This window comes from Pseudorasbora parva, chromosome 15 (assembly GCF_024679245.1).
Source record: "Pseudorasbora parva isolate DD20220531a chromosome 15, ASM2467924v1, whole genome shotgun sequence".
Classification (NCBI taxonomy): Eukaryota; Metazoa; Chordata; class Actinopteri; order Cypriniformes; family Gobionidae; genus Pseudorasbora; species Pseudorasbora parva.
Window position 1 is genome coordinate 28,574,167 of NC_090186.1, and position 17,154 is coordinate 28,591,320.

Here is a 17,154-nt window from a genome sequence, read left to right on the forward strand (position 1 = left end):
AAAAAAAACATTTTTTACTATTTGACTGTTTGACTATTCAGTTTCAACTATTTTTGTCTGGTACCTAAAACTGTATTGCTTCACTAAATCAACAGAGATTTTTTTTTTATCTCTAACTGTTGAAGACAAAATATCGCTTGAAACCACACAATCATTTCACAACAACATTGCAAGAGCAAAGAAAATAAGTAAATAATAAATAATATAATAAAAAAGAATAAATTATTATATGATAAAAATCGAATTACATGATTCAATTATTAGGATGATTATAAAGAAATAAAACAAAAAAACTGTGTGAATTCCCCTCCCCCACCCCGGCAATTTAAAGGGTTATTTCACCCAAAAATGAAATTTATGTCATTAATGACTCACCCTAATGTCGTTCTTCACCCATAAGACCCATAAAGAAATTGCCAATGTCACGTGATTTCAGCAGTTTGGCAGTTTGACACGTGATCCAAACTGCTGAAATCACGTGACATTGGTGATCCGAATCATTGATCAATTCACTGATTCATGGCCATTTGAATCTTTATTTGAGGAACACGGAAGAGAAGAATGCTGAATAAAATCGTAGTTTTTGTTATTTTTGGACCAAAATGTATTTGCGATGCTTCAAGAGATTCTAATTAACCAACTGATGTCACATATGGACTACTTTGATGATGTTTTCATTCCCTTTCTGGACATGGACAGTACAGTGTGCACAGACTGCATCTGGGACTAAAATATAAAATATCTTAAAGTGATGTTGCCTACCCTTACGCTTACCCCTTCCGCTTGCCCCTTGAAACAGAGTGGCAAGTCGTAGAGGTGAAAAATATTCCCCTAAGAAATTAACCTTTCATTAGTGTCCTCAGAACATACAAGACTGGCAGATCAGGCGTGTTTTTTTTGTTTGTTTTTTGCATTTACTTACTTTCTAGTGCCATGGCAAAGCATGCTGGAAAATAGAAATCCCAGTCCAGTTTCATCTAAATTTGAGTTCATAAAACTCAACAAAACAATGAAACAATTTAGATGACTTACAATGTGTCCATTTTGTGAACTCAAAAGAAAAAGAAAGTTCCATATACTCATAAAAGTTACTTGAATTAATGTGTTTAATTTAAGTTTACCCTACTCAAGCCAATTCATTATTTTGAGCATCAGGGTTTACAGTGTAATATGTGCTGAATGGTCAGTTGAGCAACAAAATCGCAGCACATCTCAGTTCTCGCAAAGATGCGTTCCCTGTCCTCGTGTTCAGAGTTGATTCTTTCAAGGTATGAATAAGTTCTTTCAAGGTATCCTGGCAAGACCAATCTTCGCATTCTTAGAATTGTTGATGAATGTTTTTCCAAGCAAAACTACTTGTCTCTTGAACACAAGAAAACCTAGGACAAATTTGAAATAAATAGAAGCTCTGTTTATGTTCCTCAGAAGAAAAAATGTCAACTTGAGGGTGAGTAAATGATGTCAGAATTTTGGGGTGAAGTTATCCGTAAAAATCAAAACTTTGGCAAGCTTAGATAAACCTGAGGCTGTAATGTGTGCAATGTAGCCTGCAGGTATGCTGGATTCACATGGGGAAACGTTTCAGGTAGGACGTGCAGAGCTCTGAGACTGCAGACTCTTCTAAAAGAGCCCGTACTACTCCTCTCAAAAGAGAGAGAGAGAGAATTAGATTTTAAAGCTGTATGTCTCACTTTATGTGAGACAGAAGGGTGTTGGGCATGAATACTAAGCAGTGTTTTCCCCCAATTACAAGCAAGCTGGGCCAGCTCTCTGCCACTGGGGGACAGCTGGAGCTCATATGCTTTGATTTGACCAAGTGAAGTTCGGATGAGAGCTTCCCATATTGCCCCAGTGCGAGTGATTGAGCGATCTATCAGTGGAAAGGGGGGCAGCGAGAACGCGAGCACATATTTTTTGTATGAAAGAGACCTGAGAAGGTGTTACGTACAAAGATTCGTCTTTCTAAGAAATGTTCGTTCAAGTCTGTATTTCTGTCATTGAAAGATTTTCAATACACATCGCCAGCATTTGGAGAGCACCCTTTGTGTCACTGGCCTTGGCGCTGACAAATGCTTGCATGCACATACACATGCGAATCTGTATCTGTTCCACTCTCTCTCGCACACACACCAAATGCACTAACAGCACACATTAACGGGATTTGCAAGGAGCATGAGATAGAAGTGTTAGCTTGTTGACAGATAGAGGACCAGAGCACTCAATATGTCAGCGTGCGTGTGTTTGTCTGAAAGCGTATGGTTTTCTGAAAGAAAGATAGTTTTTTTTTTGTTTATTATATAGCACATGTGAAAAAAAAGTATCAAGTCTCTTTGCTTTTTTTATTTTATAGAGTTCAAATGAACCCTCCCCAGTGATTTACCTTTTGTACAGTGTTTGCTCTAAAGGCATAAAGACAGTCATATTTCTTTCAAAAAAGAGATAATAAATATAGGTCACTTTATTCCTTATAAAAGGAGCATGCTTCAAAACTTTAAAAGCTGCTCCTGTCACTTATTGTATTTTTAAACAAAGGGAGATTTTTTTGTTGTTTCTGTTTTCCTTTTTCTGATACTGTGATAATAGAGGCACTGAATAGCTTCTGACATCTGTATGTCTTTCCTTATGTGTGCCACATATCAGTCTGCAAATTTAACACAACTGCAGTTCATGATAAAGGATGGTGCATTCTTTTCCTTTAACAGAAAATGAGTTTTGAGGAACAGCTTTGAGGGACACACAGCGGACAATTCTGCCTAATCGCACCACACAGGAGGCGCTCCTCAGAAAACACATCTGTCCCACCATCAAACAGTAAATCTCAGGTAATGTGCTTTGTGTCTTGTTTGTTCTGGCCAGCAAAGTTGTGCTGTTGCACTACTGTTCAAAAGTTAAGTATGAAAAATAAGTACGATTTTATTTTAAAATAAATGAATACTTTTTATTCAGCAAGGATGCATAAAATTGATCAAAAATGACAATAACGTTGTTATGTTACAAAAGTTTTCTATTTCAAATAAATGCTGTTCTCTTGACCTTACTATTCATCAAAGTATCCTGAAAAACAGGTTTCCAAAGAAATATTAAGGGTAACACTTTATTTTGATGGTCCACTTTAGACATTCTACTAACTATAAGTAACGTTGCAACTACATGTCAACTAACTATCATTAGAGTATTTGTAGACTGTCTGATTAATTTTTACTAAACTTTATTTTGTTGGTCCCCCAACAGACATTCTACTGACTATAAATAACTTGGCAACTGCAATTCTTATTCTACTAATCCGAACCCTAACCCTACCTAACCATAACCTACCAGTCTACTGACAGACTACTAATACTCTAATGAAAGTTAGTTGACATGTAGTTGCAAAGTTACTTGTAGTTAACAAAAGGTTTAAAGTGGACTATCACAATAAAGTGTAACCATATTAAGCAGCTGTTTTTAACATTGATAATAAGAAATGTTTCCTGAGCACCAAATTAGCATATTACACATCACAGGAATACATTACATTTTAAATTAAAATATAAAACAATTATGTTTAATTGTTATAATGTTTCACTATATATATATTTTTTATTTTAACATTGAAAAATCTCTCTGACCACCAACTTTTGACCAGTAGTGTATATTGAATTATATGTTGTTGGCTTTGTCTTGCTCTGTTTTTCTGAACAGCGAAAGAGCATGATGTAAAGAACTCTGGGGCAATAAGGGTGAGGTCAAGAGCTGTGAGAGCGGACCAAAGCTGGTGGAGTGATGGCTAATGAGTGACACTGGTCTCAAGTCCTACGGAGGAGCTCCGTACATAAATAAGGAGGAGGAGCGACAGCAAGCTCTGCTCTCACAGCTCTCGGCCCCAGCCTGCTCATCACAAACTCATTCTAGCAATAGAAGTGTCTCAATCTGCTCCCTGGTTCACTACTAAGTACACCACAGAGGAGGGATTATTTGTCCTATTTTCACAATCATTCCAGCTCACATTAATTCTCAGAATGTACCAAGCATTCCTCATCAAATCCTCACTATATTCATGTGTCCCCGAAGTCAGGACATGAGTGCTAATGTTTAAAAAACAAAGCTATTTTGTGTTTAATTAATGTGCAAAGGGAACCAATATTGCACAATATAGGGGCTTTTGCACTGGAGGCAGGGCCGTTTCTAGCCTTTCTGGCACCCTAGGCAAGATTCATATCCAAGTTTGCCTATGCCTAGAAACGGCACTGACTGGAGGAACCTTTTCATAGTTCCAACTATTGGCAGAAGTACCCGGATTTTGGCGTGTAGGAATCGTTTTAGTTCTAGGAACTCCTTTTAGCTCCTACTTCAGAGTCTAACCCAGGACAATAGGATCTACCAGTGATGCTGATTGGCTAAACGCATGTAAAACACCAGGGACAGGACAGGGTTGGTGGAGCTGAGGTGACGTGATGACAAACAGACAGCAGACAAACGGCTATCCACCTGTCACTCAAAGTGGTCACGCCCTTAAGCCGGGTGCACACTGTGCGATTTTGGCCACGATTTGGCCGTCTGGGACAAATTTAGCAAATCCTAAAAGATTCCTCTGATCCTAGGCTAAAATCTGCCATCTTTGGTCGTTAGTTTGACATGTTCACCGGCAGCCGATTAATGAGCGCTGCGATCAAATTTTACCTCAGACGAAATTCTGGCAGTGTCAGAAGATTTGGCACACAATCCTGCAGTGTGACTTCTCCTACGACGACAGTCAAATATCTCAGTTTTTCAAGACAAACTATGACCAAAACGAGTACTAGAGATTTCTTTGTAGCCAGCATTTCAGTCCCGCGTGTAATGCAGCTCACTGTCACCGAGTGCATCATTCATTGATGATATAAAACTCCGGGTGAGTTTTCTTGCGCACGTCCGTTTTTAGCGCGCCTTAACTATCGTGCAGTCTGACATTAATGTCAACTGAGATCTTACAGTGTGACATGGCGATCATGTTCGTACAGTCTGACAAGGGACATTCGCAAAGGATTTTGAAAAATCGCACAGTGTGCAGGACCCATTAATTATGCAGAACTTTAAGGCTTTATATTATGTAAACGAATGAGTTATAAAAAATGCTCCCCCCTCACAGTTGTCATGAAGGGCAAAATTAGCGGTATAGACCAAAAACACAATTTGTAGTAGACTGTTAACATGTTTTTTTCTGCTGTAAAGTTGGGTATTTTAACATGGAGCTCAATGAGATTCTGCTCCCTTCTGGAGCCTGTCTCTAGCGGCCAGTCAAGGAATTGCAGTTTAAAGCCTAGTTCACACTGCCCGATTTTTGCCCCGATTTTGAGTCGCCGACAGGTTTTGTGAAATCGCAGAAAAAATGCCCGAGATCATAAGCAAATCGGTGCTCGTGCACGCGAGTGACAATCACGCAGTGTTGAATCGGCGATTCAAACTCCTGCTGTGTGAACAGCGTTCTGACTGAAAATTACACTGACAGCCAATGAGAGAGTGAGATACAGGGCAGCAGGAGGTTCAGGGAGGAGTTATACAGCAGAGTTTCAGTATTTTAATAGATATATTTACAATTCTATCAAACAGAAACAAAGGCCAAACATTTGCACATCCAGCCAGAGCAGCAGCACATTACAAAATTGTTTATTTACCTCAAACTGTCTTTGCAGAACACAATCCTGGCTCCCTCTGTCTCTCCAATAATTTCTTCCGCCATAATCTTTTTTCTTTTTCTCCACCAATCAGCGCACATACTATTTGAAGCACATTTTGTGCAGTTTTTAATAGCAATTCCAAGTCTCGCGCGAGAACTCCGGTCTGACGCACGTGTGATCTCGCGTTGTTTACTTGTCACATCGCACGTGTGTTTGGAAAACCAACCCTGCGTCCCAATTCGCATACTATCCATCCTAAATAGTATTCGAAAATAGAATTAGTATGTCCCAAATCGTAGTATGTTGAAAAGAGTATTCCAAAGATTCCCGGATGGTTTACTATTTCCGGTCGGAATTCACAGTATGGATCGATGGGCACTCTAACGGCTGATATTGCCCACAACCCATTGCGAGTTGGACGAGGATTCGATTAGAACTACAAACGCGGATAAAAAGCGTTAAAAACTACAAACATGACGGATGTGCGAGTTCGACGGTTAAGTAGAGAAGTTTAGATAAAGGGGTTTGAGTGACCAACTATCAATATTTAACCTGACAAAAATATATTTATTCAGTGTTGTCACATTATATTTCACCCGCAGCAGCATTGAGAACTTTTGAAATGACACGTTTGGCCATTAACTTTTAAATGCATCATTATATTTAAACTGTAAATACATGATCGAGGAGAGTCTCTGCATTAAAGACCCACAAATGGCAGATCAACGAGCGGCTACATTTCTCTCCGATACGGTATGAGATTAATCTGAATGTGGAGGATTTGAACTGTGATGAATCTGACGATGATTGACAGGGCAGATAAACGGTGACGGGATGCACGTAACTAAGCGAGAGTCCGTTAAAGATGGCGAAGTAGTATGTCCCGAAGCTTGCATACTTTTCTGCTACACACTCAAAAGTATATACTTTTTCTTCACAAAAAGAGTACATACTTTTAGGACGTAGTATAAGTAGGCGAATTGGGACGCAGCAGTAGTTTGCGCACCGGAGAGAGCGAGTTGTTGGATTCTTCCTCTTGTTCAGTCATGCAGTGTGAACTCCTCTGTCGTCAAACCATCGTGCAGTGTGAACACAGCAGTGACTGAATGATACCCCAGATAGTCATGCAGTGTGTAAAGAGCAGTGACCCGACGAGTTTGAAAATCGTGCAGTCTGAACTAGGCTTAAGTCACTTCTGTATTGGCTTCAAGACAGACCGAGGGAGGTTGCCGCTTGATGGGAGCGCCGTGTGCTCAGGCTCTGCTGTTCCATTCTCAGCGCCGTCAAAATAAAGGTCCACCGTAAAAGTCAGAACAACAAGCGCAGCTTACATCACTTCAGAGTTCCTACTGGCGGTGCGAATGCAACCAGGAAAATGGCTTTAGGTGAACCTTTAATTCTAGGTGAACCACTCTGGTGGCTAGTTCCTAAAACTACCCGGTGCGAAAGCTCCTTATTACACAAGATGTAGTTAAGTAGTTAAATTTTATATTTTCTTGTTTATATTTTTAATGGCTTAATGCCATTATGCTTAAAGGATTAGTTCACCCACAATTTCTGTCATTAATTACTCACCCGCATGTCGTCCCAACCTGTAAGATAATAACCAATTTCAAGGCCCAGAATGGCAGTTAAGACAACGTTAAATTAGTCTATGTGACTCCAGTGTTCAACCTTAATGTTATGAAGTGACGAGAATACTTTTTGTGCGCAAAAAACAAAAACAAAACCTTATTCGACAATTTCTTCTCTTCCCTGTGCGAGACGTAGTAAACACAGTGAAGCGTTTCTGGGTTCTACATCAGAACACCGGCTAATTATTGGCCAGCTTCTGATTTAAGTTTTTGGAAACTAGGGTGCAGAATGATGCATAGCATATATTTCCATACAGTATAAACCATGATGCCTTATGTCCACATGTAAAACATGAACAGTGTAATTATCCATGGTTCACAGTCTGTATTTTTCATAATAAACCTATTCTTTTATCATCTATGATCTGTCTCTCATGCAGTTCATAACCATCCCTGCTACAGACATCATTGCCCTTTTACGCTCAGATAGTAGACGGAGGTCAGGCTAATTGCTGCTTCTTTTCTCCAGATGGAGGTGGATGCGGCCGAGAAGCGTCATCGAACACGATCTAAAGGTGTGCGAGGTACAGCGCACTCACATGGTATTAGCTGCAGTCTCAACCTACGGTCAAATCCATTTCCCCACTTTCAATCCATAACTGAGTCTTTTTATTGCCTTTCACGAATTATCACTGACGTCAGTAGTGATGAACATGGACTATTGATTGGACAGGTGAAGCAGGATCTATGAGGCTGGAAAATCATAGCTCATAATAATATGATTCCATTGTGTGATAAAGCTCAGGTTGAGATATTTTCTTATACTAATTGCTCTCGCTTTTCCCCCTTTTTTTGTGTTGAAGTTGCCGTGGAGGCTGCACAAGAGCTGTTCAGGTCAGTCTGCATACAGTATTATTCTATTAAACTAACCATGCAAATCAGTTTGCAACCTATTTACTTTCATAATGTGATGTATTTCTGAGTGAAACAGGATTTTCAAGGTGAAGCAAGGTATTGCATTTTGATATTCCCTGCTGTTCAAAAGTTTGGGGACGGTAAAATTGAAAAAAGTCTTCTATGGTCACTAAGGCTGCAAAATACTGTAGATGTAATACTGTGAAATATCATTCATTACATTAACTGTTTCTATTTTAATATATTTCAAATGTAATTTATTCCTGTAATGGCAAAGCTTCAGCAGTCTTCAGTGTTACATGATCCTTCAGAAATCATTCTGATGCTTATTTGGTGTTTAAGAAACATTTCTTATAATTACATTTTATAGTTTACATTTTATAAATATTATTCCAAACTTTTAACTGGTAACTTTTATAATTAGGTCATTTTAAGACCAGAAATGTGTAATAATTAAATATGGGTTACTTGTATCTCATCTTGCAGTTTCTGTCTTTAAAGACTAAAACCGTTGACGTGGTGACAAGGTGGCACCAAAGCATAATTTTGCTAATTTATATTTTTTGATGTAATTTATTCAATATGGCAATTACTACAGGCAGAACTTATAAATAGACATTTCAGTGAAATTGCCATGAGAACATGTGATCTTCCAATTAGTATTAGTAAATATCCCTGCACTCCTAATGAAATCGTGCATCATGATGAGAGTGAATGGTCTGGTTTTCCTCCTGGGCAGCGGGTCGTTTTACTCATATCTGCCTGTCACTTTTTCCCCTGAATATCTTTCCCTTAAGCACAATTTACAGGCCTAAATGGAAGTATTTTCCTCATTAAGAATGGTTTAACACCCACGCTGTTGTTAAAAAAGACTCTTTTTTATATTTTGTGGCTATGTGTCCAATTACAATGACAGCGGCAAGGACACAAGGGTGTGCGACTGTGTGACTGTGTTATGACCGGTTTTCCAGAAGTACCTCTACCATGTCATCTTTATTATGGATTCAGACCAAGCATAGAAGTGAAATTCCCTTTATTCTCTCTCTCTCCCCTTCTCAATCATCAGGGCAATCTGCTTCATCAGCAGGTCCAGGCGTGTAGCTGCAGGCATCTTTAACACCAGTTACACTCACTGATGGGTCACCGGCTTGATCAGACACAGATCCCTAGCCAAAATTATCAAGGGTAGATGCAACTCTTATGCTGGGCTAGACATGTTCCCACACAGCTTTCTACTCTTTTGCTAAATTTTAAGCTTCAGGTTTAAACATGCATCGTTAAACACGCACACTCCAATTTCAATAATAAACGCAGTGTTGTGGAAACTGTAGCTTTCCAAACTACATCCGGCTCAAAAGTTGAGGTAATTAAAATACACTCATGCAATCTTTATCAGAAAGTATAGTAAGCTACACTATAAGCTACTAACAGAAAGTAGATATATGCTATACACTGAAGCTACACTCAAAAAAATGAAAAAAAGTTGGGTTGAAACTGCACCGACCCAACAATTGGGTTATTTTATGACCACCAACTTTTGAGTTTCCAATGGTTGAGTTGTTTTAACCCAATGGTTGAGTTGTTTTAACCCAGTGGTTGGGTTAAATGTTGCTTAAGACAACCCAATTGCTGGGTAAGAATAACTCAACCATTGGGTTAAAACAACCCAATTGTTGGGTCGGTGCAGTTTCAACCCAACTTGGGTTGTTTTTAACCCAGCATTTTTTAGAGTGTACTTAAAGGGTGAAATATTTTTCAATATATATATAATTTCAGTTTATTTCGTAATCAGAGACATTTTTACAACAACTAAAATACAGCCTAATTTATATTGAATATTATAATATAATGAATATCACATTACATTACATAAAATGCATAGTTCCGGTCAGATGCGGACAGTAGTGGAGTATTTTTACTTTCCAAGTAATTTTATTTTTCAAGCATTATGTACTTTATCGGTGTTCTTCTAACATTCCAAAACATAATATTGTTTTTACTGCACTGCGTTTCATATTAAATCCCATTTAATACTTGATTACATTAAAAATGTAGTGCAGTACAGTATACCTTTACTCAAGTAAAAGTAATTCAAATTGTACTTGAGTACAAGTAAGAAAGTACTATGTTTAATGTAATTAAGAGTTAAAGGTAAAAAAAAAAACTTGTATTTATGAAATGTAGTGCAGTAAAATGTATGACATTATACATTGTGCTTTGGAATGCAGGGAATTAAAAAATTCCATAGAAAAACACTGATAAAGTATATACATAAAAATGTACTTGAGTAGAAAGTAAAAATGCTTCACTACTGTCCGCCTTTGGTTCCGGTCATTGATGCTGCTTGGTCAATAAACATGTTTTATTTATGATATTGCACAGCTATGACCGTTTTACCGAACATGTATCACTATCATTTTAATATGCTGATTTGGTGCTCAAGAAACTTTTCATATTATAATCAATGATAAAAACAGTTGTGCTGCCTAATATATATATATATATATATATATATATATATATATTATTCTTGATGAATATCCAATATCAAGCATTAAAAAAAAAAAAAAAAAAAACATCTTTTGTAACAATATAAAAGTCTTTACTGTCACTTTTGATTAAATTAAGTAAAAAAATTAATTAAATTAAGTAATTAAGTAAAGTGTCTTGAAGGCTAAGTATGGCAACCCATCTAAAGGCTTTATCCCACATTGGGGACACACACCCGGAGCTGTGGGCAGCCGTTCACTTCGGCGCCCGGGGAACGATTGGGGGGTTAGGTGCCTTGCTCAAGGGTACCTCAGTTGTTTCCTGCTGGTATTAAGAATTGAACCCGTGACCTTCCGGTTACACGGCCAACTCTCTAACCATTAGGCCACAACTGTTCCCTTTTTAATGCATCCCTGCTGAATAAAAGTATTTTAAAAAATGTTACTAACCCCAAACACTTGAAAGTATGTATAGTTCTGGTTGTTCATGAATATAAATAATACAACATTTTTTTTTGTTTCTAGTTCATTTTGTCCATTAATATGAATACACAATACAAGCAGTTGCGCTGCTGCCTTTACAGTGTTTGTGCATGTGGCGTCAAAACAGGCTTCACTCTGCATTACTGGTAGAGCTGACACAAAAATCCCACGGCCAGTCAAGTGAATCCTTAGTGAATACTTTAGGCAATCGGTGACGCTGTAACTAATCTGGCTAGTTCTATGTTAATAACTAGGATACTGGTTTGCCGGTATGACCCTTTGCTCAAGCAGAGCAGAAGTTCTAAACTTGGATGTTTTCCCTCATGGCTTTTAACTGGCTGTGGAACTAAATGGAGCAGCCAGAGAGCGATATACAATATGAAATATGAAATATGGAGCCTGGTGAGTCATCGGCCTGGAGGACACTGGGAGCTCTCTAAATCTGTAATGAAGGCTTATGTGCCACGGTTCGAACATAGTCAGCAAGAACGAGCGTACGTGTGTGTGTGTCTGTGTGCGTGTGTATGACGTCAGCTTTGTATTAATTATTTCTCTCGTCTGCAGCTGTCCCACACCTGGGTGTGATGGTAGTGGACATGTCAGCGGCAAATATGCCAGACACAGGAGGTAAGAAACGACTTCTCATTCATATGAATGTGTGCCCATCCATCTGAAAGTCTCTTTACAGCTGCAAGAAAATGTGGCTCTTAGCCACTTACAGAAAAGCTCAAGACCGATAGCAAAATTATGTAAATTAAATTTTCTTTCCTTTATATACATCCTTTTACCAGCAAAAAGTTGCAAAAGTGCAGTTAAAAGATGCAAGACTGCAATGAACTATAACTAAAGTGAAGCATTTTAACAATGTGTATGTTTTCTGGATTGTAGCGGTATAAAGGATTGAACGATATTGAAATGGAACGGCATACTTTAGAGTATTTAGCATCAGCATTAGCAGTTTTTGCTTTGTGGCCTAAAAACGTCCCCCATGTAACTGGACTGTTAGCTTGCAGCACAACTATACCTCTTTAAACATTGTTGACTTAAAGGGATAGTTTGTTAAAAATGTATCCATATGATTCAATGGGTTTAATGTCTTCTAAAGAGACACAATAGTTTACATGATGAACAGATTTAATGTAGACATAATTGTTTACATTTATCAATAATCAATGCACATACATACAAAGAGTTCATCAAATATTGTAAACTGTAGCTCAAACATGGTTGCTTGAAGTACAAGAACCTATAGGCTTTGTTCTCACATGTCAAGCATGTACAGTTGCACATACATTTACAATATTTGATGAGCTCTATGTTTGGATTATGTGTTGTTCATCATCATATAAAACAGTTGTGTCTCTTTTCATCTGCTCGAATCACGTGGATATCTTTTATACGATCTCTTTGGCCCCGTTTACACTGCATGGTTCAAGCGACCCAATTCCGATTTTTCCCTCTCATGTGGCACAGATCGAATATGATGTGAACGTGTAAGCAGGAGAAAAAAAACCCGCATGAATTCTGATATCCTACGATCGAATTCAGGCCTCTATCATATGTGGTAATAAATCCGATATGATTCGGATACGTGCATTTGCATCTGCCATGTAAGCGTTCAAATCGGATATATCTCAGTAAATGCGAGTTGTACGTCATTGAAAAAGAGATGGAGGCGAATTATGTCAACTCGTGGTCACGAATTGCGATCAAGGGCTCCTCCTTTTTTTTCTCCGCCTTATGAGAACAATGTTTTGCTGACCTTTAAAGACAGTGCGGAAAGCAAAACATTGAATTATCATTTCGTCGGCATCCATTGCATATTGCGCCATTTTATTTTATTTTTCCAGGTCAGAACGTCTTGGGCTGTTTCGTCAGTATATAGTCTATATGCAATTATAGGACACGGGTGGCTTTTAAAAGATTATGTAAGCGGCTAGTCAAAAAAAAAAAAAAGTCACGAATTTGAAATTGTGCATCAAGACCTGCAGTGTAAATGCGGCCTGTACGACCTTTCTGAAGCATCAAAGTTTTGATGGAATGGATTTTCAATGGATGGACAGAAATCAGGTTTTATATAAAAACAATATCTTCGTTTGTATTTCGAAGATTACCAAAACAGACATGAGGGTAAATAAATGATGACAGAATAATTATTTTTTGGGTGAAGTATCCCTTTAAAAATAGAAATAAATGGACAGCGAGCCACACTGCAATATCTAACTCTCATTAGCATAGATCGGGAATATGTGGAGGCTATCTGATGAATGATAGGCGCGACATCATTAATATTGTAATCAGCTTGTCAAACGTCTTAGCAGGATTGTGCTGTTTGTTTTCTCTTTGACACCTTTTTGAGGACGAATTTTGGAAGCAATACAAATGGCAATAAATGCCTAACAGGCAACTTTAAAACTAATATAAGTTGAGGGTTTGAAATACCTATGTTTTTCATTAAAGCTACACTGTGTGATATTTTCCCCCATCTAGTGGTGAAAAAGTATATGACCATCCAGTGAATAATAGTTTCTGTTCCTCTCAATTCTGATTTCGTTTTAACTCCTACAGTGGCCGATTTAGTCTAAGATTAACATGGCAACCCCCCTCTTCACATTCGACACGGAGTGTTAAAACGCGAAAGGCGAAGCTTTAATTTATGGGTATGTCCCTCTTTGCTAATGTACTTTCAAGATGGAGGGGCAACATGGCGACCGGCATTCGAATCCCTCACCCGTATGTATTTTCAGTGGCATATTATAAACTTACGAGAATACTTTATTATTTAAAAGAAGTAAATATACATTAATGAGGACATATATTTTTGAAAGAACTAAGTGTTTTAGCTAAGAATACACTAAAAAAGTTACACAGTGTAGCTTTAAGCTGACACCAGCTTCTTTGCATATCTAAGAAGCTAATAGCATCTGATTTGACAACTGTTGTTAAAGTCACTCTCAGTCTATTCCACTTCCATGTTTAACAGTCTCTCCTCTTGATGCTATTTACTGTACCTCAGAAGAAAGATACAAAACAAGAAAGGCAGAATAGAAAAGATTGATGGATATGTCTACTGTGTCACCTCATCAGCCAAACCCTGTGAACCACCAACCAGAATTGCTTTTCTGCAACAGACAAATGGTACCTCCAGCAGACCTCTCACTGAAAAGGCAGGGAGAGGGCGAGAGAGTGATGAATTACCCCCAAATGAGAGGGTGGGGAGAGAACGGCGCTCCGACTGTGCTGTCAGAGCACGCTAACATTTGGGGGGCATTTGTGGGAACATTGTGGGAATGGCAGGGTTGTAATGAGGACACTGTGTTACCTGTGCAGGCTATGCAGTGTCTGCCGCCCTTAACCAGTCCATTAAAAAGTAATAATGACAAAACAACAACAGCGTTTGTCTCCTGCGGCATACATTTAGGTTATATCACAGCAGAGGTTCACACCCCTAATGTATAGCTGCTCTGATGGGGGTGTGAACTGATGTAATGTATACATTGTAGGTTTATGTATTGTGATGGCCTCTCAGGGCAAAATATCATAAAAACTGATGTGTACATTATAATTTTCCAGTTCATAATGTACACACATAATGTGCACAAATTGTACCTTCAAGCTTCGCACTAGGGCAGTTCCCTTAAAGGGACAACTTTGTACCTTATTTAGCCTTAAAAAAGGTCATAGTAGTGCGTACCTTAAGGGTGCATATTAATACTATAAAGGTACTAATATGTGTAACCCCGTCTTTCTGGTTTGCTCTTTCCATTTCGACCCTCCCAGGAAGGACAACACAGAGACGTAGACTGAGCTCACTTGTGTTTACTGAAACACTGAAACACATGAAATGACACCACAAAGATGTAATATACAGCTCATCCAGTCACACAACGTTCTCCTCAACAGCTTAATGCAACTAATGCAACTCAAGACTACAGTTCAATAAGCAACAAGAAAATACAGAGAAAGATTATCAGTCAATCCTATATCACTTATAACTCAAAACACATTTTAAAGAACAATTTTGACCTTACAAGATCATTTCTGACTATATTTTATTTGTCTGACCGGAGAGATTTTACACCTACCGTTCTCCTCAACAGCTTAATGCGACTAAGGAGAAAATGGCTGACTCTAGTTATAATTAACCTAGTCACCTGTAGGTGTCCCCATAACCCTGTAGGTGTCCCCATATCCCTGGATGCAGTCAACACAGTGGCTGCGTCCGAAACCAAAATGCTGCCTTCGGAGGACACATTTTTAAGGCAGGAAGGTATCGAACCACGTCCAAATCTATTGTTTGCTTCACTTCCTGTCTCCTGAGATACCTTCATCTGATCGATTTTTGAAGGCAGCACACGTGTGTCCTTCGCAGTCTAAGGCTGCGTCCGAAAACCTAGGCAGCTGACTCGTTGCCTCGCTGCCTCATCAGACAATGACTCTGCAGGCAGCGTTTTGTGCATGAAGGCACCTTACGAAACTAATTTCGGACAAACTTCTAAGGCAGTGTAACAGAATAGAGAGAGCTCTGGTGATAACTAAACATATATTTAATTACTACATTAGTGATTTCTCGCTAGAAATGATATCAGAAGTGGAATATGTTGGTAAAAAAAATGTACATTTACACACAAACTGACCCTCAAACGCAACTTCTGGACGCCATCTTTTTTTTTCCCAGCTCAACTCACTGAATGGAAAGCACAGGATTGTGGGATATCAAAGGCAGCGATGGACACGTGTGCTGCCTTCAAAAATCGATCAGATGAAGGTATCTCAGGAGACAGGAAGTGAAGCAAACAATAGATTCGGACGTGGCTCGATGCCTTCCTGCCTTGAAATGTGTCCTCCGAAGGCAGCATTTTGCAGGTTTCGGACGCAGCCTATGGTCCTTCGCTACCTTTGATATCCCACAATCCTGTGCTTAAACTTTTACACTGCCTTTAGTCTGTCCGAAATTAGTTTTATGTGGTGCCTTCATGCACAAAACGCTGCCTACAGAGTCATTGTCTGATGAGGCAGCGAGGCAACGAGTCAGCTGGCTAGGTTTTCGGACACAGCCATTCTCTTAATGGAAATTATTATAAAACAAACTAACATTTTGGCACAATTCATAACAATTTTCTTTTCCCTGTTACATTTGCACATTTTAGGGTTAGATAACATACAAAGTTCCCCTTTTTTTTGTGTAAATTTCTTCTGGGAGTGTAGGATTTATTTTGTGACTGGCTGACATGAAAGTTATGTTTAAGTTATATTGTGTAACAAGCAATAGCCGTAATTTCGCCGTCTAGGTTAGACCCGATATAGTCCGGCTATAAGTAACCCACTTTTAGCCCAAAAGAACCTTGAATTTGGTTACATGTCCATTATGTAAGCAAAGTCGGTAGTGACTACAAGGTGTTTGGTCTCATTTCTTTGACATGTTCTATGCCAACACTACCTCACGGCAATTAGAACGAATTTGTACGAGGTGGCTAATTCGTACGACCTCCCTCGTATGAATTTGTACGATTTGTCTATACTTGAGTTATGGGTAGGTTTTAGGGACAGGGTTGGGGTACATCATTCATACGAAGTCATACAAATTTAGCACAAAAAACGAGAGAGATCATACATATTCATATGAATTAGCCACTTAAAGAGATAGTTCACTTTGAAATTAAATTTTGATATGTTTTAGCTTACCTCATAGGCATCCGAGATGTAGGAGTATTTGTTTCCCCAGTAGTTTCAATTTTGATCATTTTAGGTCAAATCGTTCTTGTCTGTGCCTCACATAATGCAGGTCTATGGTCACCACCTCAAAGAGCATACACAGAGAAGTCCAAATTAAACAATCCCCCATCGTAAGTACACACTGACGGCCTAAGACACGAAACGAGCAGTTTGTTTGAGAAAACGAACAGTATTTATATTACCACCAACCAGAGCAACGAAGGTGAAACAGAGCTTGTTGATAGATTAAACATTCGCCGTATCCGGTCGGCTAAACTCCGAACACATCTTCCCTTTTTAAGAATGGCTTCAGTGCCGCTCTTTGTTCTTTTGGAAGTGTTC

At 38.7% G+C, this 17,154-nt stretch overlaps 1 protein-coding gene across 8 annotated transcripts in view; it reads left to right on the forward strand.

The window, feature by feature from the left end:
- myt1la (myelin transcription factor 1-like, a) overlaps window positions 1-17,154 on the forward strand; it is a 102,096-nt gene that overhangs the window by 26,249 nt on the left and 58,693 nt on the right. For 4 of the 8 annotated variants that reach the window (XM_067417565.1, XM_067417570.1, XM_067417569.1 and 1 more), the window contains exons 2-5: window positions 2,703-2,822; window positions 7,740-7,812; window positions 8,074-8,104; window positions 11,662-11,724. In XM_067417565.1, the coding sequence (XP_067273666.1) occupies window positions 7,740-7,812; window positions 8,074-8,104; window positions 11,662-11,724 (167 nt within the window). In that variant the 5' untranslated portion in view covers window positions 2,703-2,822. The remainder of the gene's footprint in view (window positions 1-2,702; window positions 2,823-7,739; window positions 7,813-8,073; window positions 8,105-11,661; window positions 11,725-17,154) is intronic. The other 4 variants (XM_067417567.1, XM_067417572.1, XM_067417568.1 and 1 more) reach the window with 2 other exon arrangements.